The sequence below is a fragment of the Schistocerca serialis genome, chromosome 7 (genome assembly GCF_023864345.2).
Source record: "Schistocerca serialis cubense isolate TAMUIC-IGC-003099 chromosome 7, iqSchSeri2.2, whole genome shotgun sequence".
NCBI lineage: Eukaryota > Metazoa > Arthropoda > Insecta > Orthoptera > Acrididae > Schistocerca > Schistocerca serialis.
This window is the reverse complement of record NC_064644.1, coordinates 573,722,035-573,746,438: the sequence shown is the minus strand read 5'-3', so window position 1 is coordinate 573,746,438 and position 24,404 is coordinate 573,722,035. Positions and strand designations below refer to the sequence as shown.

Genomic DNA, 24,404 nt, shown 5'->3' with positions numbered 1-24,404 from the left:
TTCTTTATCATCGCTAAAAGACTCCTCCACTACTTTGCGAGTGCCATATGCTAGAGTGTGAACGCAGATAGATGACTGTGCAGGACGCCCCTTTGGTCATTTGCCGGCCGCGGTGATCTCGCGGTTCTAGGCGCGCAGTCCGGAACCGCGCGACTGCTACGGTCGCAGGTTCGAATCCTGCCTCGGGCATGGATGTGTGTGACGTCCTTACGCTAGTTAGGTTTAAGCAGTTCTAAGTTCTAGGGGACTGATGACCACAGCTGTTAAGTCCCATAGTGCTCAGAGTCATTTTCTTTAGGTCATACACACCGAAGTACTTCGGACAGCGTCCTACACTGACGCAGTTAAGAGCATCTATATATTTCTAGCACATCGATCATTGTGCATAATTTGCAGTTATAACTGGCCATCTTCCCCTGTGGGGATGGCAGTAACAGTGTATTCCCACATTCAAAGGATATAGTCGATGATTGAAAGATCTCCCAGCATTGTCAGTGACCAACCCTCCCAACAATATTGATGCCAATTAATTTGCAACTGATCAGAAGTATTAGGCTACTATATTGACTACATTTAACGTCTCATGAAGGAACAGCGTGGGCTGTTCAGCAAAGACTGTTCTGCACCAATATTTCTCATGGCACCTATGCATCTGCACAAGATCTCACCAGATGCATGCATGTCGAGGAAATCTATAGTAGACATGGGGAATGTTGTGGTAACGTAACAAAAAGTTAACAAAATACGTGTGGTTTACGTACGATGGAGCTCCACATGGATGTAGCCTAAAACATTTTATGTAAATCAATTGTGCTATCAATTCTGGAGTGTTATTCCAGTAGCCGGCCGCGGTGGTCTAGCGGTTCTAGGCGCTCAGTCCGGAACTGCGCGACTGCTACGGTCGCAGGTTCGAATCCTGCCTCGGGCACGGATGTGTGTGATGTCCTTAGGTTAGTTAGGTTTAAGTAGTTCTAAGTTCTACGGGACTGATGACCACAGATGTTAAGTCCCATAGTGCTCAGAGCCATTTGAACCATTTATTATTCCAGTATCAGGAGTCAGTACCAATAAGATACCAGCAAGAGGCACATGACCGTAGAGCATAAACACATGCACTCCTTAGGCGAAACGATTCTGTCTTTAGAAACGCTATAATGTTAAAGCCATATGGTTTCTGAAGTATTAGTCATGCGGAATGCAACGCTCTTTACACTCTTATAAAGGACATATATGTCCAACATTCGACATACAACCACCCAGCAAGTTTACTATCCTGATAAACTTCATGATGATAAAACTACTTCCTCCTACACTATTCTGGGGTCCTAGGAAGCGACCAACCTGTTCCTCCTTACGAAGGTATCTTTAGTGTCTGTCGCCACTTGAACTGCTTATAAACAAACTTTAACAAAGTCGGTAGACTGCTGTTCTGTCTCTCAGGAAACTGACGGATTATATACGTATTGTTAAGTTGGAAATATACGTACCCTCAATCACATTTCCCATGTCTGTCATGCTTATTAGTAGTAGTTGTGTTTTTTTTTTTTTTTTTGACAGATGTGGCCATGCCTCACTAGCAAATAGGGCGAGGAAAAACGAAATGAATATTTTTGTTAGTTGATACATTGAGTTACCACCCACGCCCTAGTGAATGAAAATGCTCACAAAGAAACAGCGACTTCTTATGAGAGAGTAAACATCACGATCAGTAGCCCATCAATGAAACAGTGTTACTGCTGTTTACAGTAACATCACCATCGCCCTGGAAGGCTTCGTCTTGCGCACAGAAGTCATGGTCTGATGTTAGGCAGGCATGTGTAGGATAAATAGCAATTTCGTCCTGACACTACATCTCTAGAGTACTCCCTCCTGCTATTAAGGCAGATACATGTGGCATCAGACTACTTTCCTACAGAAGACGCTAGGGAATGGCTTAAGCTTGTTAAACACAGATTCATCTCCTTAGTCCTTATGGAATAATATTGCTTGTGAGAACCAACTTGTAATTTGGTAATATCTACATTTGACTACTTGTCTGAGGTCAGTGTCCTGGATTGGGATACATATGTTCTTCCTACTTTAATATAGCGTTTCTGTGTTATCCTTATATCGCCTTTTATGAAGAATTTGTTATGAAAACCTACACACTTTACAGGGGGAGGAGGAGCATTAAAACTAAATGCAGACAGACCACAATTTTTCAGCTTTCCTTGGTCTAGAGTGTCCTGACGCCCCCAATCCACCTAAATCCCCCGGATTTCTTGGTATCGTTTCTATAATTTTATATATTCTCAGGCAATTTACATAATTCTCCTAGATTTTTACGATCTTGCGTATTCCGTCGTATTTCCCCCCAATTGTACATATTTCCCATCAGTTTGTTGTAACTATATCAGGTTGTGCTCGGTTTATACCTAATTTATGTTTTTTACGTATTTACCAATAGTTTTCCATGTGTATATGGTCGTATTGCTGACATACCAATGTGTTGTTTGATTTTATATGAGTATAATTTTGTGTCTTATACACCAGCCTACCAATATGTTTAAGAATTCCCCTCTTCCTGACGGCCTACATTTGTGCATTTTGGGTTACTGCTCTGCCTCTGGATATGGGTCACAATCTCTGCCCGGTTTTTCAGCTGTTGGCGGGGTCAGGGAGTATGCCAGGGTGTGGGAAGGGAGTGGGCGTGAGCCGCAGTTTCGTCTCAGGTCTCCTCTTTCCCAACTTCCTTCTTCCACGATCATTGTTCACTCCTCTCCGCTACACGACATGAGGTGATTTTTTTTTTTTGTGGGGGGAAAGCAATAACAACTTTCCTTCTGATGCCGACAGCATGGTGCCGAATCCACGGACCCAGTGGAGCACGCTCACTGAACCACACGTCTGTAGTCTCTGAACTGAGAGCACCCCCTCTCGCCGCAGTGCCAACCGCACAGCCCACTTGCACTTGGAGCCACTACACTATGATACATTCGTTGGCGCATCGTCGTTGCTGACGATGTGGAAGTTGGACTTTTCTTGCTGCACTATTTGTAATGAGTCTTTGTAAGTTTGTACTGTTGCGTATGAAGTCATACACAACAGCGCCAACTTTCTTTTCCATAGAGCGTCATAGCTTGTCATTTTTCATGTCGGTACTGAAGAAACCAATTTCAAAAGATATGACAGGAAATGTAACATATGTGTGTGGTGAAGATGGTACAACATTCGTATGTAGTAATAATAGAGTGTGCAAGCTGGGTGATTTCTGTTAAAACAGGCATCTGTATGCTTTTATGTATATTTGCGGAAATAGTTAACTCTTAGTCTGTGACGCCAGAGATACAATTAAATTTAAACTTAAATGCATTTCATGAAATTTGTGGCAAGCTGACGCCTCTCTTTTAAACTACCGTACGGATTTCTCGTGAAACATGCATCAGAATGCTGCACTGATAATTCAGAATTGAAATTAATACTTCCTGCTGGGAACCTCGCATTATCTCTGATACAAGTCCACGGTGGTATCCTGGCAACAGAATTTCAATAAAGTTCATTTAAAACAGTACGTCTTTCACTTCATGGACCAAGATCGGTTTTGCTTGGTTACCATTGTACAATTACTACTGATATACTAGTGTTAATGCATGTTACATTGTAGTGTTTTTACAGATCTGTACCAGCAAAGAAAAATGCGGAAGTGCAACCCAAGGCAACTCTGGGAATAATTTCATTGACTCAGTGTGGGAGCACAGCACCTACATTACTAGTAAGCAGTTGTTTCATGTAAAATACAAAATTCTGAACCTAAAATAGTTGTTGTAATATCTAAGACTGTATGTCTAAATGTGACTTGTCGTCAATACTTTTACATCGACAGCATCCACTTGGTCAACAGAAATACAAGTTTACTTATTTTAAATGAACTGCAAATTAGCCATTAACCAAATTATTTATATTTTGGTTTCCACCCAATTTCTTGTGTTGGGGGAGTGGACTTGAAATCACAGTGCGACTATCCTGATGTGGGTTTCCTTTAGTTCTCCGTCTGTTGGCCTGTACTGGGACAATTCCTTTGAAAAAGAACACTTCCATTTTTGTGCCCCAACATTATCGTATTTATACCTTGTGCTCCGTTAGTAATGACGTCGTCGTCGATGGGGCGGTGAAACTATTACCCTCGTCACTCTCTAGAATTGCTGGTTTATTTCATCGAGATCACAGTTAACTGTGAGCCGTACGCCTTGCTATTGTTATCGAGAATACTTATCCCCATAATCTTAAGTTTGCTAGAAAGCAATATTTGTTTCTGCACCGAGGGAAGTAGCCGCGTGGTCTTGGGCGCCTTGCCACGGTTCGCGCGGCTCCCCCCGTCGGGCATGGATGTGTGTGTTGACCTTAGCGTAGGTTAGTTTCAGTTACATTAAATAGTGTGTAAGCCTAGGGACCGATGACCTCAGCAGTTAGGTCCCACAGGATATTACCACAAATTTCCAAATTCGTACCTACAAGGAAATAAATTATTACTTCTTTGTTATGTACGTCTCCATGGAAAGACGTGAGCTGGCACTGGGAAAGTTATCACGCTTCCGCATATGGTTTATAAGTGAAGCGAATGAAATATTACCGAATTTTGAAACGGACTGCTGCCGACAGTCTTGATTTTGCGGGTCAGTGTTCTACATAGTGAGCTATGCAAGCACGACTTATCTCCCCCAAACCTCCCCCCCCCCCCCTTTCCCAAAGAGCTACTTCCATTAGTAGCTCTCTCCTACACTCCTGGCCATTAAAATTGCTACACCAGGAAGAAATGCAGATGATAAACGGGTATTCATTGGACAAATATATTATACTAGAACTGACATGTGATTACATTTTCACGCAATTTGGGTATATAGATCCTGAGAAATCAGTAGCCAGAACAACAACCTCTGGCCGTAATAACAGCCTTGATACGCCTGGGCATTGAGTCAAACAGAGCTTGGATGCCATGTACAGGTACAGCTGACCATGCAGCTTCAACACGATACCACAGTTCATCAAGAGTAGTGACTGGCGTATTGTAACCAGCCAGTTACTCGGCGACCATTGACCAGGCGTTTTCAGTTGGTGAGAGATCTGGAGAATGTGCTGGACAGGTCAGCAGTCGAACATTTCCTGTATCCAGAAAGGCAGGTACAGGACCTGCAACATGCGGTCGTGCATTAACCTGCTGAAATGTAGGGTTTCACAGGGATCGAATGAAGGTTAGAGCCACGGCTCGTGACACATCTGAAATGTAACGTCCACTGTTCAAAGTGCCGTCAATGCGAACAAGAGGTGACCGGGACGTGTAACCAGTGGCACCCCATACCATCACACCGGGTGATACGCCAGTATAGCGATGACGAATACACGCTTCCAATGTGCGTTCACCGAGATGTCGCAAAACACGGATGCGACCATCATGATGCTGTAACACAGGGCAATCGCAACATTGGTCTCCAAGCTGTTAGTCCGTGCTGTCGAACTGTTCGTGCAGATGGTTGTTGTTTTGCAAACGTCCCCATCTGTTGACTCAGGGATCGAGACGTGGCTGCACGATCCGTTACAGCCATGCGGATGAGATGCCTGTCAGCTCGACTACTAGTGATACGAGGCCGTTGGGATCCAGCACGGCGTTCCGTATTACCCTCCTGAACCCACCGATTCCATATTCTGCAATCGCGATAGGCTACAATCCGACCTTTATAAAAGTCAGAAACGTGATGGTACGCATTTCTCCTCCTTACATGAGGCATCACAACAACGTTTTACTAGGCAACGCCGGTCAACTGCTGTTTGTGTATGAGAAATCGGTTGGAAACTTTCCTCACGTCAACACGTTGTAGGTGTCGCCACCGGTGCCAACCTTGTGTGAATGCTCTGAAAAGCTAATCATTTGCATATCACAGCATCTTCTTCTTGTCGGTTAAATTTCGCGTCTGCAGCACGTCATCTTCGTGGTGTAGCAATTCTAATAGTCAGTAGTGTAGTTCCGAAAATTTACAGAAGTTCCCCTGCACAACTAGTGGAAATGGCACTCCTGGAAGAAAGGATATTGCGAACATACGGCCAAGCAACAACGTAGGGAATTGTTTAAAGATGAATCTTACGCTCTGTAGTGGGTGCCAGAAAGACACCCGAACCCGGAACCTTAGGTTTCTCAGAGACAATGCTCTTATTGCCTGTGCTATGTGCAAAGTTTCAAGATAGTGCAAACTCTGCCTCAGAGTGAAATATTTATTCAGGGAACAATGGGTTAGATTAAAGCAAAGCCACTTGTCCGCATTTCTTCTATGAAAACTAATCTCCTAAGTTATGCAGGATAACTTTTGTGAAGTTTGGAAACTAGGAGACAGGTGCTGGCGAAGTGGAACTGTGAAAGCGGGTACCGAGTCGTGCCCGGAAGGCACAACATTTCCCTCGAAAAGCAAAGTTAATTAAATCGGGAAGTTTCTATGAAAGCGGGCTTATTAATACGCAACAGATGATGTTGCACGTGTGTGTGTTTTTCAGGTCATGGGAGGGTCTCGTCCTAACTGCAACGAATTTCATGAGCAAGGTGTTCAAGAGCATCTACGAAAAATAGTGAGATATGTGCAGGATTCAGAAGATTCTGGGATTTCGATTGACTAGAAAGAGGATAATGGGATGAGACAGCTAAGGTACAGTTGCCAGATTCCAGGCATTTTCTCGCGGTTAGCGATGAGGAAACGATTTAAATTACTGAGACAAAGCCGGCTCGGTGGTCTCGCGGTTCTAGGCGCGCAGTCCGGAACTGCGCGACTGCTACGGTCGCAGGTTCGAATCCTGCCTCGGGCATGGATGTATGTGATGTCCTTAGGTTAGTTAGGTTTAAGTAGTTCTAAGTTCTAGGGGACTGATGACCACAGCTGTTACGTCCCATAGCGCTCAGAGCCATTTGAACCATTTGAACTGAGACAAAGGATGTGAAGTGTGTACTGTAATGGTACTTGAATTACGTAATCATTGCGGCACCTCACTTAAACCTCTCGATACCAGCAATATTCTACTGTGTTTCTGTAAAGTAGTTAACATATTTCTGAGACAACATTCAGATTTGATTTCATTAATGTACAGGTACTTTAATACATCGATATGTTTATATTGGCATGATATTATTCTTATGTGTATTCTTTCTTTTGTCACTATGATCTTTGGCGTACTTGTAACTCTGATTTTTGGGCGAGTAAGCAGTGATTAGTCAAGTCTTGGTCGTCATATTGAAAAGACGCAAATTGTAATCAGTTTATGAAATGTGAACTTTAACAGTGAGGAAGATATTTTCAAGTATGTTTTATATTGTGAAGTGATGTAACAAAAGTAATAAAAAAGAAGTGTAACTTAAATTCGGAGTGCTGATTACTTTTTTACATCACCATTGTTCTAACTTGCAAAAGTTTAATCTTCAAGAATGGTTTGTGAAACACAGCTATAAAACTTTTGAATATCGCAGAATATCACCTAGGCCTCTTTGCATCCGAGCTTGAAATCGTCACTACCTAGCTTTTCGATGAGTGAGCCATGAGTTCACAACGAGACCAGCGTGGGAAACACGAAAAGAAGAGTGCCTAGTTTATCCATTATTTCAAGAAATGACTTTAATAACTGTGCTCTAATGACACCTGCCACATAATATAGCTTTGTTGTTGCCCGAAAATGCAATATTTAGCAGCGTGGGCAGCACAACAATCATAATTAATTTTCGGCCTTCGTTGTGGCAGGGTTGCCAGAGTGGACACGCACCTGTTCCGCTTGCGCATGCTCTCTGCGTGCGGCGACTTGATGTACTGCTCGACGATCTGCTTCCAGCGGCGGCGGCAGAGCCAGCCGCGGAAAAAGCTCTGCACCTTCTTGATCTTGCGCAGCTCCAGCGTCTCCTGCTCGGAGTGGGGGCCCGCGCCCGCGCCAAGCGCGCCGCCCAGGCACGCGCCGCCCCCGGCCGCCCCCAGCAGACCCGCCGCCAGGCCGCCTCCCGCGCCGCCCCCACTCAGAGACGAGCCGCCGTACGTCGCCGGAAGCGGCCGCCACTCCTTTTTCAGAGCGCACAGCTGAAACAGGGCAGGAATCTCACTGTATGTCTTTAAAAGAATTTGAATAACAGGCGACTTTCCCAACAGAGTCCTGCATGACCGAGTAAGCGAGCACAAAATACGAGATGGGGCGAGCACACCCTAACTGGATAGGCAGCCCGCACTAGTTCTAGCATAGAAGCTGTGACCGAATACGTAGCACGTAACTTCAAACACATTACACGTGTCATCATCCGTGTGAGACTCCAGCCAGTATGGGCTTCTCATTTGTGGTGTGTCTCTCTCTAAATTCATGCAGCGCGAGGAAGCCAGTGGAGAAAGACGTAAGACTGAAACCAATGTTTACACACGAAGAAACGGGAAGGTCTAAAAAGCCATGTATGGAGTGCATTTCTGTTGGTTGTAGACGAAAACAGTGCGTCTACTCGGTACGTATCGTGCATAAACTGCTCCACATTATTGCGTTTCCAGTCGGGAACCACTCATTTTAAGAAACACAGTTGCAAGAAACCTCTCAAAGACACAGCTCCTTCAGGGATACCGGCAGTAATAAAAAATAGTATTACAGCAAAGTGTGTTGCACTGTGTGCTAAAGATTTGAGACCTTTTAATGCTGCTTCCGGTGAAGGATTCAGAGAACTAGGCCAATAAATTAATACATCTAGCTGCGCATTTTGGAGAAACCGTGGCAGATGTCATGCCACGTCCCTCTACAACAAGCTGTTGCAATACGACACAGCATAATGCCTTCTGTTATTGCGAAAGTTATTAATAAAACATGTGCTGCCACAGTTGATATGTGGACTGACTCGCATAATCAGGTGCACTATTTGACGCTTACAACACATTACATTAACACAGTTTGTTCTCTTGTTACCAATGTTTTATTTACAACAAAATACCCAGAAAAGCAGGAAATTCTTAGCAATGTGCGACAAATGTGTGCTACTTACGCAGGTACAACATGCAATCATTAACATAATCGTTTTTGCATAGTTAGTGGATAGTGTACAGGGTGATTCAAAAAGAATACCTCAACTTTAGGAAGTTAAAACTCTGCAACGACAAAAGGCAGAGCTAAGCACTATCTGTCGGCGACTTAAGGGAGCTATAAAGTTTCATTTAAATGTACATTTGTTCGCCATTTCAGCCAATAAAGTTTTTGGTCCCTTTTTCTTCGAAGGTGCTACTGTAACTGGACTACAGTATCTGGAGATGTTAGAGAATTGGCTGTTCCCTCAGCTCGAACAAGAAGCACAACAATTCATATTTCAGCAGGATGGAGCGCCACCACATTGGCACTTATCTGTCCGTAACTACCTGAACGTGAACTACCCGAGGCGATGGATCGGCCGCCAGGCAGCCCGTGACAGAGCACTTCATCACTGGCCTCCAAGAAGCCCCGATCTTACCCCCTGCAATTTTTTCTTATGGGGGTATGTTAAGGATATGGTGTTTCGGCCACCTCTCCCAGCCACCATTGATGATTTGAAACGAGAAATAACAGCAGCTATCCAAACTGTTACGCCTGATATGCTACAGAGAGTGTGGAACGAGTTGGAGTATCGGGTTGATATTGCTCGTGTGTCTGGAGGGGGCCATATTGAACATCTCTGAACTTGTTTTTGAGTGAAAAAAACCATTTTAAATACTCTTTGTAATGATGTATAACAGAAGATTATATTATGTTTCTTTCATTAAATACACATTTTTAAAGTTGTGGTATTCTTTTTGAATCACCCTGTATTATAGAGAAGCGGGAGTGTTATAATTCGTACAATATTTCATTAACGTAAAACACCTCGTTTTTACGGGAACGTTTCGATGATTTGCACATCAGTTCTGTGTTACTTGTCTCTTTAGTTTATTATCATAGATCCTTCAAGTACTGTGTCATCACCACCCAGAAAGGGAGAGGAGGAACAACAGATCATCCGCAGCAGATCAAGTAGATCTCTACATTATAATGCACCCCGGAGATGATGATGACATCTTAAAGTGGTGGAGCAGACATGAAACACATGTGCCAGGTCTGGCTGCAGTTGCAAGACGTATTTTATGTATCCCAGCAACAAGCGCACCAAGTGAAAGATGCTTTAGGAAAGCCGGCGTGTTACTAACAGGTCGCTGCAGCCAATTAAATCCGGAACGTGTCAGTGATTTACTGCTGATCAGCAGTAACTATAGTTTTGTTTCTGTTGCAAACAAGTGAAAAGTATGACAAGTTACGTCTGTAAATGTTTAATGTTCTTTATATACTTTCTTTATGAAGATGGTTGTCTTCTAGATTACAGGTACACCACTTATTTAATGTCTCCTATTAATGAAAGGAAAAATATATCTTCTGTTTGGAAATGAGACTCGTCTTCTATTCGCGATTGTATTGAAATATCATTTTACTTTCCAAGTGTTTTATGAATTTAGCTGTGTCACGTACCCTTTCTTGGAAACGTTACTTTTGTATTAAAACAGAGAGAGACAGAGATAAATACATTGTGTGTGTGTGTGTGTGTGTGTGTGTGTGTGTGTGTGTGTGTGAGAGAGAGAGAGAGAGAGAGAGAGAGAGAGAGAGAGAGAGACAAAGAGGCGTTGGATTTGTACAGTACAGTGCAGCGACCTGGGGTGAGGCGAGGTGAGACGTCAGCGGTGACCGGTCATGTTTGCTTATCCGCGTGTCCGGAATCCGGACAACAGGCATGGGGCGAGTGTGTGACCGAGCCGAGTCGTGTGGGGCCGGATACGAGCGGCTCGGTCCCCACGTCAACAGCGCAAGCCGTGACCGGCCAAACACTGGGCGTTGCAGCACTCTATTTCCCTTCCCAACTCTTGGAAAGAATGTATTTTAATCCAAATTTTAAAGTGTGTGCGCCCGCATCTCGTGGTCGTGCGGTAGCGTTCTCGCTTCCCACGCCCGGGTTCCCGGGTTCGATTCCCGGCGGGGTCAGGGATTTTCTCTGCCTCGTGATGGCTGGGTGTTGTGTGTCGTCCTTAGGTTAGTTAGGTTTAAGTAGTTCTAAGTTCTAGGGACTGATGACCATAGATTTTAAGTCCCATAGTGCTCAGAGCCAGCCATTAAAGTGTGTGTGTGTGTGTGGGGGGGGGGGGGGGGGGGATGGGGTGGGAGGAACGGTCTAACTCCATTGTTTATCGTAGTGTCAGTCTCACAAGGCGCGTTGGAAGCGTGTAGTCCACCTGCGCCTAGTGTGGGTTCTGCAGAGTCAGTCGCTGCCAGTGCGCGTTCAGGAGGTGCCGCTCCCCATTCGATTAACTTTCACCGCTCGAAACTGTGATTAAACAGGCTTTCCTCCGTAAGCATTCCCGTATCGGTGTATTCTTTGAATTGGAAAAGGTCAAGGATGCTACCTGGAGGAATAATAGCCGGCCGAAGTGGCCAAGCGGTTCTAGGCGCTTCAGTCTGGAACAACGCGACCGCTACGGTCGAATCCTGACTCGGACGTGGATGTGTGTGATGTCCTTAGCTTAGTCAGGTTTAAGTAGTTCCAAGTCTAGAGAACTGATGACCTCAGAAGTTAAGTCCCATAGTGCTCAGAGCCATTTGAACCATTTTTGAGGAATGATATATTGTTGCAGGTTTACGCGTGGGGTTTCTGTCGGCGTCTCTCAACATTCATACAGTTTTTCCTGTCAGAAAGGTTCACTATTGGCCATTAAAATTGCTACACCACGAACATGACGTGCTACAGACGCGAAATTTAACCGACAGGAAGAAGATCCTGTGATATGCAAATGATTAGCTTTTCAGAGCATTCATATAAGGTTGGCGCCGGTGGCGACACCTGCAACGTGCTGACCTGAGGACAGTTTCCAACCGATTTCTCATACACAAACAGCAGTTGACCGGCGTTGCCTGGTGAAACGTTGTTGTGATGCCTCGTGTAAGGAGGAGAAATGCATACCATCACGTTTCCGACTTTGATAAAGGTCGGATTGTAGCCTGTCGTGATTGCGGTTTATCGTATCGCGACACTGCTGCTCGCGTTGGTCGAGATCCAGTGACTGTTAGCAAAATATGAAATCGGTGGGTTCAGGAGGGTAACAAGGAACACCATACTGGATGCCAACGGCCTCGTATCACTAGCAGTCGAGATGACAGGCATCCGCATGGCTGTAACGGATCGTGCAGCCACGTCTCGATCCCTGAGTCAACAGATGGGGACGTTTGCAAGACAACAACCACCTGTTCGAACATGTAGCGATCATACAGCTGCCATCGGACAGTGATTTCACAGCTGGAGTGAAACAGGCATCAAGCAGATGCAACTGGACGGAGGTCGCACAACTGGAGTGGGTCAAATATCGCATAGCTGCGATGGGGCAGTAAATTGGACAGGGACTGCACAGCTACAATAGGACAGGGATCAGAGACCTACAATGGGCAGATGTAACGTAAATGAGCTCAAGTCACATTACGAAAAACATGCCCAAAAAAAGCAGAACCACCGTGCGGCGGCCTGAACTACTCTCTCCACACACTACTGCTTAATCGTCTTGTTGTATCAGTGCACTCGACATCTGTATTAACTGAAAATCGGCAAAATCGTGTCTGTTCGGACAAAACTACTCATCTCCAATCAGCTACTGGGCAGTTTCTGTGTATCTGGCCTGCTGAAGCTGTGCTGTCTGATGTGCCACTGAAGGCAATAACGTTTTGCGAGATACTCCAAATATGTATTGCATGCAGATCCCTTTGCAATGCTAGCACAGAAATTGGTTGAAATGTATGTCCTTTCTCTGAAACACATCGGCACTGACAAGAGGTGACATTCAACTTCTATGTCTCTCGATTAGGATCGTTCGACAATCATTCGTTTTACATCGTGTTAATGACTGTGACGATTCTGAAGACACATTTGACAGTCCACCTTGGGACATCAATAAACCTGGCAAGAATATTCACTGAGTGGTCATCGAAACGTCGTCAAAGATACCTCCTTTCTGCCACTGTAGCGCGTCTTCCCGACGATGCGACTTACTTTGCCGATTCCATACAACCGATTGGCACATGCTCATCATTTCCCTGCCCTGACTTACAACGGGTCATTCTCAAGCGTAAATAAACATTGTTGATGAATCTTGAGCCGTGTATCGACTTGTGCTACACCTTGTGTTTAGATTGCACTGGTTTTCCTTTTCTTCCCCTGACGTGTTTGTTTGATATGTTGTCTGTCATTAAGTGGCTGCTTGGCTGTCTTTTCCCTCTGCTATCGATATCTGCGTTTTTGCCTCCGGGAAACTGGTATGGAGGAAGTGAGATCTTTGACCGGTTGTAACCCCGTGTGGTGGCGCGGAAGTAGCGGGTTGCGCGCAGATATTGTGGTGGACACGGGAGGGCAGTGTGGCTCTCCAGCGCGAAGTAGGCGTGGTCGGTTGTACCGAGTCGGTACGTGATGTATGTCGGTTGTGTGTAGCGAGCGGGTCGAGTTGACGGAAGAGCTCCCCGCGTGTTGTTTGTATATAGAATCGCTCCACGGGTAGTTGCTGTTCATTTCGCATTGGGGGGACGTTAACAAGCTTCTTTAAATCCTCCGTTTCAACACTGGAGTTTAAAAGGAGACTCCTAACATGAAGGCACGGTCACTACCCGTCAACGTTGCAGAGAAGACGTGAACTCCGGTGACAGAGCGTGTTGTCGCGTGACCGCGGCGTGTTGGGTACGCTGGCGACGCGTGCGCTGTCGGATGTGTGAATTCTTGCCATCGGAGGTCGTGCACTGCCTGTTCGAGCATAATTGCAAGTTAAGTTCGTGGAAGGTTTAATCATTAAGTCATAATTTTGTGTAACCAGCGTCTCTTCTGCCTTGTGGCCTCTGGCGACCGGGTTTCCTGTCCCTGGCACCGGTGTAATTGAAGACAGTGATCTTTCCTCCTCCTCTCGTTACTGTCCGATGGGAGGTGTAGTTTTGGCAGTTTAATTGTTTCGCTATTCTGTCGTGGGTTATGAGTAAATTCATGCTTCTTGTGGTTGATCATGTGGTCGCTCATTCAAGACTGTGTGGTGTAATGTTTCCTTGCACGAGGTTAGCTCTAATTCTGTCAGCAAGTTAAGCCGTCTTATAACAAGTTTTCGCTGGCTAAAAATCGCTGCAGTGATCAGCCTGAGAGTGCCAATTGTGTTTACGGGCGTATTTAAATTGGTCAGTATTCTGTCTAGTCTGAGCATCCCTGAGTGGGTGATTTGTGGCCGCCTTACACGGCTCCGTCATATCTGTTATACTCTAATGATATTACAGGACACTTTAGTTTAAAATTTTTTTTAAATTCCTCCAAGTTTGTAAATTCCTTTTATTGCCATTAATCGTGTGTTTGCCGAGACCTGTTTAATTTTTTCAACGGCGGTGTTGGTAGCTTCACTACCTCGCCGTACTTTATCAACAAAGTTCTGTATTTACTTTAGTAGCCTTGTTTACTAATGTTCTTTAAATGTTTTTAAGTTGTTGTATTGCTATAAATTACTTGATTGCCGTTAGTGGCGTGTTTAAAAGGCTGTTTATTGCCGTACTGCTAGGTTCTGTAAGATACGAATAAAACATTTGTGAAAATCTCAACTCTACAGTAAACTACTAGAAATTTGGCCCCGTTTCCGAACTTGTGCTGTGGCTTGTAGTAACCGTAACCTCTGTGTGTGTCAAATTTTATTTGAAGGAGCAAAATACACCTCAAAACGTAGTTTGGCATTGTACGTTTAGAGGGAATATGTTCGAAACGATGATGCATAACAAATGCTTTTCACATAAATCTCGATATTTAATTAACATTCTTGAAAAGTATATAATCAGCTTTTGCACTACTTTGAAATTGTGCAGAATACCGTGTACTGTCCTGCGAACGGTGCGAACGGATCAGGGCGTGAGCTGACGCTGTCTCCTGTTGTGAATTGGTTCGTCCGAATAGTTCACCTGGTGACCGCGGATACGAGCTGGAATGCTTTCAGGTGAGGAAACTCGGTGGGAAAAGGACGACGAACTATGTATAGTAACTGACATTGAAGAACGAAATAGGATTGGAGACCACTATCGAATCCTACGAGGCACTGACATACTGGCTGCGCTGTGCAACCCCGAATGCACCGAATGCAGCTGAGCGCCACGAGACACCGAGTCCCGTCCCGGTGGCGGAGTAACGCAGGTTCAGCGTCTGAGGCGGACTGAGGTCAGAGTCGGAATCTTTCAGCAGCGCCGGCGGGGGCTCTTACACAATAGGCCCGCACGACGCGCCTCCCGCGCTATCATGAGTCGCCCTCTTGACCTCGGCTCCTTCCAGAAGCTTCTATGCTCTATGTCACGTAACCCACACTACCGTTACCACAAAAATGCAGTTCCTCCTGCTTCCTAGCGTCCCTGCTGAAGTTAGGTTACTCCTTTACTGCCACACCTTGTGTAGCATCATACCCTTAGCTATACACTTAGTTCGCGCTACTCATTCGCGATACATACGCGACAACAGCACTACCGTTAATTAATTATGAAAAATGTAAACAATATAAATAAAATTGAAGACTCTTTCAAGCCACATAATCCATTTGTACTAAAGCTGCTTTCTGAAACATATTTCAAAAATAGACAAAGTGCTGTTGGAATATTTTCAACATAACAAATTAAAATACCTAAACATCCATTACTATTCTAATCAATTACTTTATTTACATTTGTTTTATGTTATTTAATTATTGTCTTGTGCTTTACATTGTTTTTTGTTTTTTTTTCGCGTATAGTTGAAAATAAGTAACATAAGTAACTCATTCTGATGCAAAATCGTTACAATAATGATCATCTACAGAGAAACGCTTAATATATAACGCATTTTTACACCGTGCTCACAGAATGAGCGAAATTTCTTCACATAATAAACACGTTGGAGAACGCAGGACAAAGCTAAATTTATCAGAATTTCAAAGTGTCACGGTACATTCTATAAATACCCCTGGAACTTGTTTACCTGGTGATCCCAGCGGTATAGCCGTGGGACGTTTGCAGCGCATTTGTTACACATGGATGATGTCGCTTGAAAGCGTCTTTAATTTTTTGCGCTATAACAAAAGTTTTCATTTTTCAAAAATAATTGAAGATCGTGCGGTATTTTGCACAATTTCAAGTTACTGCAAAAGCTGTCGTTTCGAAGAAATTCCTTCCACACATTAAGTGCAAAATTCGGCATGCGTTTCACTCCTTAAAAACCAAATTTGGAAAAAAATACGTATTCCATTATTGTGCCCCCACTATATACCCTAGATCACAATGGGAATTCCACTGTTAAATGCAGAGGAGAGAGCGGACAGATAGAGTACACTGAAGGCCACTATGAGGTGGAAGAAATGTCTGATGTAATAGAACAAGAAACAAGAGTCGATATAGAAAGGATATGGGATCCAGTATAAGAATCAGAATTGAAAAGAGCTTTGAAAGAGTTAAGATCAAATAAGACAGAAGGGATAGGTAACATTCCGTCAGAATTTCTAAAATCATTGGCAGCAGTGGCAACAAAACGACTGTTCACGTTGGTGTGTAGAATGTATGAGTCTGGAGATGTACCATCTGATTTTCGGAAAAGCGTCGTCCATACAGAACCGAAGAAGTGCGACAACTACGTTACAATCAGATTAACAGCTTATGCATCCAAGAAGAATGGAAAAGAAAACTGAGGGTGTGTTAGATGACGATCAGTTTGGCTCTAGCAAAGGAAAGGCACCAGTGAGGGAATTCTGACATTGAGGTTCGTAATGGACGCAAGACTAAAGAAGAACCGAAACATATTGACAGGATTTATCGACCTGGAAAAAGCGTTCGAGAATATCAAATGTTACAAGATGTTCGAAATTCTGACGAAAAATGGGGAGAGCTATTGGGAGAGACGGGTAATATACAATATGTAGAAGAGACAAGAGGACATAACAAGAATGGACGACCAAGAACGAAGTTCTCGGATTAAAAAGGGTATAATACAGGGATGTAGTTTTTCGAACCTACTGTGCAACCTATACATCGAAGAAGCAATGATAGAAATAAAATAGAGGTCCAGAGGTGAAAGGATATCATTGATAAGATTGATTGATGACATTGTTATACTCTCTAAAAGCGAAGAAGAATTATAGGGTCTGTTGAATGAACAGTCTAATGAGTGCAGAATGTGGATTGTGAGTAAATCGAAGAAAGAAGCAGCAGAAATAAGAACAGCGAGAAACTTAGCATAAGGATTGGTGGTAACGAAGTGGATGAAGTTAAGGAATTCTACTACCTAGGCAGCAAAATAACCAATGACAGATGGAGCAAGAAGGAATTCCAAAGCAGATCAGCAACGGCGAAAAGTGCAACCGTGTCCAAGAGAAGTCTAGTAGTGACAAAAAAAGTCTTAAATTGAGGAAGAAATTTCCTGAGAATGTACGTTTTGAGACATGGACTGCAGGAAAACCGGAACAGAAGGGAATCGAAGCGTTTGAGATGTGATGTTACAAAAAATGTTAAAAATTTGATGTACTGGTAAGGTAAGGAATGAGAATGTTCTCTACAGAATCTGCAAGGAACGGAATAACTAGAAAACACTGTCACGAAGAAGGGGCAGGATGATAGGATATCTGTCAGACATCAGGGAATAACTTCCATCGTACTAGAAGGAGGTGTAGAGGGTAACAATTACAGTGGAAGACAGAGATTTGAATACGTCAAGCAAAGTAGGTTGCAAGTCCTACTGTGACATGAAGAGGTTGGCACAGGAAAGGAATTCGCGGCGGATCGCATAAAATCAGTCAGAAGACTGAGTGGAAAAGAAAGACATTCGCCAGTTTTCATGAAGATCGTTGAGTTCCACTTGAGAACGTTCCCCCGTTGGTTCCACGATGGTGGGTCATACGACAACCCGGTACCAATCAGGGCGCTCCAGAGCGACCGACGTGCTTTTTAATAGGCGTGTCTAGTACTTTGTCCGATGTTTTTCTGTTTTCGTGAAAACAGCAAACAGCACCATCAAGAGACTTGTATTCTTTATTGGCGAAACTACTGCACGCCATGGGAGAGTAGGCAAAATCTGTGACATTTAAGCAATCTTTCTTCTTCGCGCATGATTGAAGGACGAAGAAACCCATAATTTAGTATTATGCTGAGTACTCTTTTCCACGTACTTTACAGCGGTTTGGAGTAAATGAATGTAAATGTCTCTGTAGACTCCCATGGGTACATGGAAATATTGTGCAATACATTCGACTGGTTCCTTTCTTTCCTATAAAACCACAAACCTTAGAAACCTCATCGCACGTTAAAATTGTGACTGATATTCGTGAGCCGTGGTAAAAACTGCTGTTTTGAAGAGCGCGCCGCAGCGCGTAGTGTGAAGCAGTTGTCCTCCGTTTCTGGCGGTGGAGCCGCTGTGGCAGTCGCAGTTTTGGTGTCTCCCTCTGGTGGGAAAGGGGAAAGGTTGCCTGTTGACTTGCATTTAAGGGGCGTCAGTCTGGGTCAGTCTCTCGTCCCCAGCTTGCTAGTCTGTCTCTCGTCCGCATTTGTTAGGCAGTCAGTGTCTGTCTGTCGTTCGGAGTGCTAGTGTGTCTGTCGTTCAGATCAACCTTTAAAGCCGGCAAAATGAGAGTCTTTCCACTCCGCCAGTAAGAGAACTCAGCGAGTGGTCGCCCGGTCGGGGCTTAGTTCCTGCATCTGAGTCTGCGCGTTAGGCCGCCAGCCTGCTCGAGTATGCTCAGGCAATGGTCATTGGCGGTTGGATCGATCGGTTGGTCGGTCGCGCAGTGAGACACAAGATGACTTGTCCGTCTTGAGCGTCGGCGCATGTGAGGTCGCACGTGAGTCCAGTGGGCCGCGGCGTATAGCGAGGGGTAGTGACTTCGCGGTCGACACGAGAGCAACAGGAGTCAACCCACGACATCAGTCTGGCCGGTGCGAGCTGCGACGCCGTGAGACGGGAGATCGGCGCGCCTTCCTGCGTCCGTTGAAGCGGCTGGCAGTGGACGGTTCTGGAGAGCGATTTGGGGGTGGTGCACCAGGTCTTCTCGAGAAATCGCAGTTTATTAGAAGTTAAGTGATTGGTGATATGTTGTTTGATTTACTCTTGTTAAATTCTACTTGTTTTCTTGTTGAGGTCACCAGCCGTTTTTGCTTTGGGGTCGTCCCACCATTCTTCTCCGTTTGCCCACCCGCGGGAAGGTGGTTGTTTATAATTTGGGTGGTCCGTTTTTCCCTTGTGGAGTAGGGGCGTGTTAGAGCAACCTGCGTTTCTGGTTGTTCGGTAATCTCCCTATCAATTTACCGTACGGTAGTGGCTGCCTCTGTCATGTTCGTCGGATTTGGTGTGTTAACGAATTTTTTGCTTGGAGTGTAACGGCCTAATACCCGAAACATCTTTGGAAACTTTGATATTATTGCCTATGATGTTGAGAGGCGGTATCTGTGTACTGTAGAGCATCTTAACTATTGTTTGGCCAACCTTGTAGAATTTTATATAAGATTGCATTTCACGGGCTTTTATTTAAATGATCATTTTAGTATATAAAGATGCCACCCTTTCATCGTAAGACTTTTATTAAAAGTTAAAATCAAGTTGCACCTTCGGTGGCAAGGTTAATATTTTAATTGTTAGTGTTTTGAACCATTTCCATCCCTCCTACGGGGTGCATAGTTTGTGTGCTTGTGTATCTTGTTAAAACTCTTAGTTTAAAGTTATCTGGTGTGTTGCAGATTTGCACCAGTGTAGTCTTTCAGAGGCTGTTGTGAGCGGTCGTAACTACGGCCGTGTGAAAAGGGAGCGAGAAGGTTCTCTGGCCGAAAGCTCATACAGCCAAAACTTGTTTCTTTCTGCCTCTGAATAAATTGTAACTTTGATATTTAGAGGGTGCTTTCTGATTATAATTTTAAATCTGTTTCTTTTAAAAAATGCTTTTAGGTACTATTAAAGTGAATAAAATTCCCATTTGTTAAAAGGAATTTGCTTATGATTTCATCAGTTACTCCCTGGCAACTACTTCCATGCTTACATAGTGTGATTAAATGTGTTAATGTTCTTGATGAATCGCTAGTAAATAAAATAAATTCTTAAGAATATTCTTTGAAAATAAATCACGGTTCAATGCGAAACTACGAGCGCTTCCTTTCGAGGAATCGTTCTAAGACTTGTTTTCTGTAGTCGTCAGTGCGGAATGATCTTGCTCGTATAGTGATTGTGCCACTTTTAAATTACGAGCAGCAGCCTATACGCACTGTGTCGAATTATTACCTGGGGATGGGAATGATCAACTTGAACGCACTATTATGAGTGAAAGAGTAAACGGGAGTGAGAGTTGTGCAGGAAACATACGTGCCAGGCTCCCCGACAGCTCGGCAAGTGACTGCACTACAGTGAGCACGGCGGGTTGCGCTCGTGCAGGCGCGGCCGCGGCAGCCACTCCGCGCCAGTCTTCCGCCGAGAGGCATTATCGGCTGCCCGGTGCGCCCGACTCTGAGGCCTTTTGTAGCTGTCGGCCACTCAGTAACTGGCCGTCCTTTGTGTCGGGGGTCGCATGTAAAATGTAAAACCGCGGCGATCGATGTCTGCCCGGCACTGCCGCTGGCAGCTGCCCGATGGGACGCTCGCTGGCTCGTACCGATTCCATGTCTGACTTTTATTCACGTGGAGTGCGCAAGTAAAAGACGCGCGGACGGAAAGAGTAAACAATGTTGACCAGACGCTTGCGTGTTACATCCACTTACAGCTGGATGCACCTCCTTACGGCTTTAGTTGCTACACAGGGTGAACATGAATAGAACCGCCAACTGACTGGAAATGGAGGAAAAAAACGTGTGTCCGGACATGCATCGCTGCCACGGTAGATGGCGCTGACGCTTTGACCACGAGGCGTGTATTCTTTGCGTGCTGCAGGCGGTGTGATTGACACATCGTACTGTAAGCAGCAGAATGGTCCGGTATTCGTCTCGGAAACAAGACTATATGGTGTTTGTGCACGGCCAAGCAGATAAAAACGGTCGAAAGGCACCACGGCTATAGCAAAACAAGTTCTCTCACAGACACCTACCGCATCACACAACACTCCAAGCTCTTTTTGGGAGTTGTGTGATCACGGGTCCCTTCAGAAAGACGTACGTGTAAGGAAGCGGCGGACTGTGCGTACACCAGATTTTGTGACGTCTCCTGGCAAGGCATTTACAAAATCGTTATAATATATAAAGAATAATAAAAATACAGGTTTATCTCTATTATTATTATTATTTCTTTCTTTTCTCAGACGTTATGTCTGGTCAAAAATTGAAAGTGACGCGGACCTTGATCAAGCGTGACTTCCTTTTAACTGTACAGTATGTGTTATATTGCATTTAGGAACTTTTGAGTAATTGAACATGTATCAATAATTACAGATTTCTGTAGTTGTATATATAAGTTTGGATGTAGCTGTATTGCATTGATGTACTGGTGGATATTGTGTGGTATGACTCCTGTAGTTGATAGTAAAATTGGTATAATGTCAACATTATCCTGATGCCACATGTCCTTGACTTCCTCAGACAGTTGGATGTATTTTTCAATTTTTTCTCCTGTTTTCTTTTGTATATTTGCTGTATTGGGTATGGATATTTCGATTAATTGTGTTAATTTCTTCTTTTTATTGGTGAGTATGATGTCAGGTTTGTTGTGTGGTGTTGTTTTATCTGTTATAATGGTTCTGTTCCAGTATAATTTGTATTCATCATTCTCCAGTACATTTTGTGGTGCACACTTGTATGTGGGAATGTGTTGTTTTATAAGTTTATGTTGTAAGGCAAGCTGTTTATGTATTATTTTTGCTACATTGTCATGTCTTCTGGGGTATTCTGTATTTGCTAGTATTGTACATCCGCTTGTGATGTGATCTACTGTTTCTATTTGTTGTTTGCAAAGACTGCATTTATCTGTTGTGGTATTGGGATCTTTAATAATATGCTTGCTGTAATATCTGGTGTTTATTGTTTGATCCTGTATTGCAATCATGAATCCTTCTGTCTCACTGTATATATTGCCTTTTCTTAGCCATGTGTTGGATGCGTCTTGATCGATGTGTGGCTGTGTTAGATGATACGGGTGCTTGCCATGTACTGTTTCTTTTCCCAATTTACTTTCTTTGTATCTGATGATGTTATGTGATCTAAAGGGTTGTATAAGTGGTTATGAAATTGCAGTTGTGTAGCCGATGTATTTATATGAGTGATTGCTTTGTGTATTTTGCTATTTTCTGCTCGTTCTAGAAAGAATTTTCTTAAATTGTCTATATTTTTCTTTTAGTTCTTCTTTAATATTTGTATTATCTATTCCTATTTTTTGTCTGTATCCTAGATATTTATAGGCATCTGTTTTTTCCATCGCTTGTGTGTAGTCGCTGTGGTTATCCAATATGTAATCTTCTTGTTTAGTGTGTTTTCCCTTTGCCTTGACTATGCTATTTTTCTTACATTTGTCTGTTCCAAAAGCCATATTTATATCATTGCTGAATACTTCTGTTATCTTTAGTAATTGGTTGAGTTGTCGATTTGTTGCTGCCAGTAGTTTTAGATCATCCATGTATAGCAAATGTGTTATTTTGTGTGGGTATGTTCCAGTAATATTGTATCCATAATTTGTATTATTTACCATGTTGGATAGTGGGTTCAGAGCAAGGCAGAACCAGAAAGGACTTAATGAGTCTCCTTGGTATATTCCACGCTTAATCTGTATTGGCTGCGATGTGATATTATTTGATTTTGTTTTGATATTAAGTGTGGTTTTCCAGTTTTTCATTACTATGTTTAGGAACTGTATCAATTTAGGATCTACTTTGTATATTTCCAATATTTGTAGTAACCATGAGTGGGGTACACTATCAAAAGCTTTTTGGTAATCAATGTATGCATAGTGCAGCGACCTTTATTTCGTTTTAGCTTGATATGTCACCTCTGCATCTATTATCAGTTGCTCTTTACATCCTCGTGCTCCTTTGCAACAGCCTTTTTGTTCTTCATTTATAATTTTGTTCTGTGTTGTATGTGTCATTAATTTCTGTGTAATGACTGAAGTTAATATTTTGTATATTGTTGGTAGGCATGTTATGGGGCGATATTTAGCTGGGTTCGCTGTGTCTGCTTGATCTTTAGGTTTCAGATAAGTTATTCCATGTGTAAGTGTATCAGGGAATGTGTATGGGTCTGCAATGTAACTGTTAAATAATTTAGTTAGATGTGAATGTGTTGAGGTGAACTTCTTTAGCCAGAAATTTGCTATTTTATCTTTTCCAGGGGCTTTCCAATTGTGAGTAGAATTAATTGCTTGGGTGACTTCATGTTGCAATATTATCACTTCAGGCATTTGTGGTATCATCTTGTATGTGTCTGTTTCTGCTTGTATCCACCGTGCATGACTGTTATGTTGTACCGTGTTTGACCATATGTTGCTCCAGAAGTGTTCCATGTCTGTTATGTTTGGCGCATTGTCTATTTTAATGTGTGTGTTATCTATTATCTGGTAAAATTTCTTTTGGTTTGTGTTGAATGTTTGGCTTTGTTTCCTTCTATTTTCACTTTTTTTGTATCTTCTAAGTCGTTTGGCCAATGCTTGTAATTTCTGCTTCTTTTCATCTAATTGCTCTATCGCTTCTTGTTGTGAGATTTTACCTAACCTTTTTCGTTTTTTTTTCTGACATTTCATTTGTTATAAATTGTGTTAGCTGTCTGATGTCTTTTCTCAGTTTTTCTATTCTGATCTGTAGCCTGTGTTGCCATGCTGGTTTTGTGGGTTTCTTCTGTGTGTTGGTTGGTTCTGATCTCTGCCTAGTGTGTATATTTAGTGTAGTGAGTGCTCCTATATAAACCAGTAATTGTAACTCTTCCATAGTTGTGTTTTCATTTATTTTGTTGTGTATGATTTTGTTGATAGTTTTTATTGTTGTTTCGACTTGTGGGTTATTTGGCGGTCTATGCAAGAATGGTCTAATGTCTGTATTTGTGTCTTTGTATTCTATACATGTCAGCTGAAATTTTTCTTTTATATCTAACATGTGTGTCACTTCGTGGTCTATTTGTGCTTGTTCTGGTGGCTGTCTTAAGATTTCGTTTTCCTCTGATTGTTTAATTGATGCATGTTGTTCTTTGTTTGTTTGCTCTGGGATGTTTGAGTCCATTACTGTATTTTCTTCTTCTTCTGATTGCACAATATTTTGTTCCAGTATTTGTTGTACTTGTTGTTTGATGTTTTCTAATTCTGACTGAGGTATCCTGTTATTTTTGATTATTACACGAATCTGATCAGCTAGTCGTTCTGTTAAAAATTTTAATTCTGGGTATCTGGTAATAAATTTTGTGTATACTTGTGATCTGTTGGCCCGCATCTCGTGGTC

At 43.2% G+C, this 24,404-nt stretch overlaps 1 protein-coding gene across 1 annotated transcript in view; it reads right to left on the bottom strand.

Moving 5' to 3' along the window:
• Positions 1-24,404, bottom strand: part of LOC126413258 (ras-specific guanine nucleotide-releasing factor 2-like) — a 1,992,910-nt gene that overhangs the window by 939,014 nt on the left and 1,029,492 nt on the right. Inside the window, 1 exon segment of the mRNA XM_050083160.1 lies at positions 7,771-8,075. Coding sequence (XP_049939117.1) covers positions 7,771-8,075 — 305 coding nt within the window.